Source organism: Suillus subaureus, assembly GCF_016647635.1.
Source record: "Suillus subaureus strain MN1 chromosome Unknown BJ212scaffold_472, whole genome shotgun sequence".
Classification (NCBI taxonomy): Eukaryota; Fungi; Basidiomycota; class Agaricomycetes; order Boletales; family Suillaceae; genus Suillus; species Suillus subaureus.
Window position 1 is genome coordinate 1 of NW_024539028.1, and position 1,870 is coordinate 1,870.

General features: G+C 49.9%; 1 protein-coding gene across 1 annotated transcript; it reads left to right on the forward strand.

Moving 5' to 3' along the window:
• Nucleotides 1-26: 26 nt before the first annotated feature.
• BJ212DRAFT_1307248 (uncharacterized protein) lies at nucleotides 27-604 on the forward strand (the record flags this gene model as incomplete). The annotated part of the gene is made up of 2 exons (XM_041333845.1): nucleotides 27-52; nucleotides 253-604. 2 exons carry the CDS (start codon nucleotides 27-29, stop codon nucleotides 602-604), a joined length of 378 nt encoding a protein of 125 aa, XP_041184962.1.
• Nucleotides 605-1,870: the final 1,266 nt, after the last annotated feature.

The window sequence follows — 1,870 nt, forward strand, 5'->3', positions numbered from 1 at the left end:
TCGTAGGGCTCGGGAGAGCGTCGGTTATGGACCTGCCCTTCTGCCCTCAGAAGTGAGTCAATACCGTCCCCCCGACTCTGTTAGATCGAGGGAGAGAGACCTTCCACCTCCACCCCAACTGGATGCTGCATATCCCAATTCACCTGATAGTTCGCATTCTCCATCCCTCTTAGCTATCTCAAGCGCCGCTCCCTTATTGAGCGACGATTCGCATCTAAGTTCACACCCCACATCTACTTGGAATCGTCACAGCACATTGTCGCAGGCATCAGATCCTCTGCGAATAGCCAATCAAAATGTGCCTATTCTCCCAAACCCCTACGACCCATTCTCGGCACCCGCCCAGTCTGCGTCATACACATCCACGGCTTCTTCTCCAACACATTCGATACCCCATGGTGCTTTGATTCCTGCGAGTGCTGCGATGGTGGGCACTTTTGCTACACCTCCGGCTGGTAGCTCGAGCAACATCCAGCCCGAGCGCCGGCTTTCTGCGCTTCACACAGATATGACCCGACATCAGAAGCAACTTGAACTCGACCACAGGAAACGGAGTCTTGATGCTCAAGAAGCACAGGACCCTCCGCCGCAATATTCTTCCTAACTGTGCACGTGAATGGCGGACTATGATGGGATATTTGAACACTTTCGCACTATTTTTTCAACTGCTCTCATAGATATCTATGGCCCGAACTCTGAACAGTAGCAGATTATAAAGCTCGAGGTCTCATTCCTATAGGTACTTGTCGCTTGCTGGTCGTTGTTTATATTCTTCTGGTTATTTCACCTTGCCATTACCAGTATTTCCCTTCCTACGCTACTGAAGCAGTGAAGCCGGAATCTCACATACAATTCAAGCGGTCCGACCTTTTTCCCAAATCTACAATTAGTTCGGCCACTTCTCCCAGCGAAGTCGACGTCAGCCTTGATAAGCTAATTCGAGTGTGTACGAACTATCTATGAACGAAAAAGTTTTGTGCAAGAGGTAGCGGTGAGGTCGCTGCTGTTCTCAAATGGTGACATGTGGGGTGGGCTCGTATATACGGACGCCTGTCAGCAACACCCTAAGCTAAATCCGATAGCTCTGACAAAGTTCCAGAAGGAAAGCATCAGATGGAACAGGTCCGCTCTTGTCATCAACATGTGCGTCATGCTGAAAGCGCCAGTGTCACGCATTAGTCACAAGGACAAAGGGCCCACACATCGTAAGACTTGTACTTATAGGGCTTGACACATTACTCGGGCATGGTGTACTAGGTCAGGCTGTCTCTTCAGTTCTTCCCTCGCACAGAATCTCAGGCTCAGCGCTCAAGCTCAAGTCTCTCTGCTGAACGATAACGATGACATTTGTACCTACGCTTGCTCCACGAGCTAGCCAGACTACCACTCGATCCAGTTCCAGGTCCACCTCTAGTACCCACTCCAGCTCTAGAACTGCCACTACGGGCACGATCTCCAGCTCTAGCTCCAGTCATGCATACACGACTAGCACCAGTTCCTCAAGCTCGTCCCGCAAAGTGCTTAGTACTGGAGCGCGAGTTGGGATAGGATTTGGGATAGGTGAGCTGACATCTTACGAACATTTCCCTCCAAAATGTTGACTTGTTTTTTGCTTGATTCCAGTGTTCTTCTTGTTATTATGCATAATGCTGTATTCCTACTTGAAGAGACGATATCAGAGAGCTCGGGAGAAAGTCGGTTATAAGCCTGCCCTTTCGGCGCCGGGAGGGGGGGACCTTCCACCTCCACCTCAGCTGGATGTTGCGTATCCAAATTTCCAATACCCAATCTCAGCACCCGCTCGCCCTTCATCGTACGATTCTCCAACATATCTAATACCCTATGAAACTTCAGCAAGTGCTACAATGAT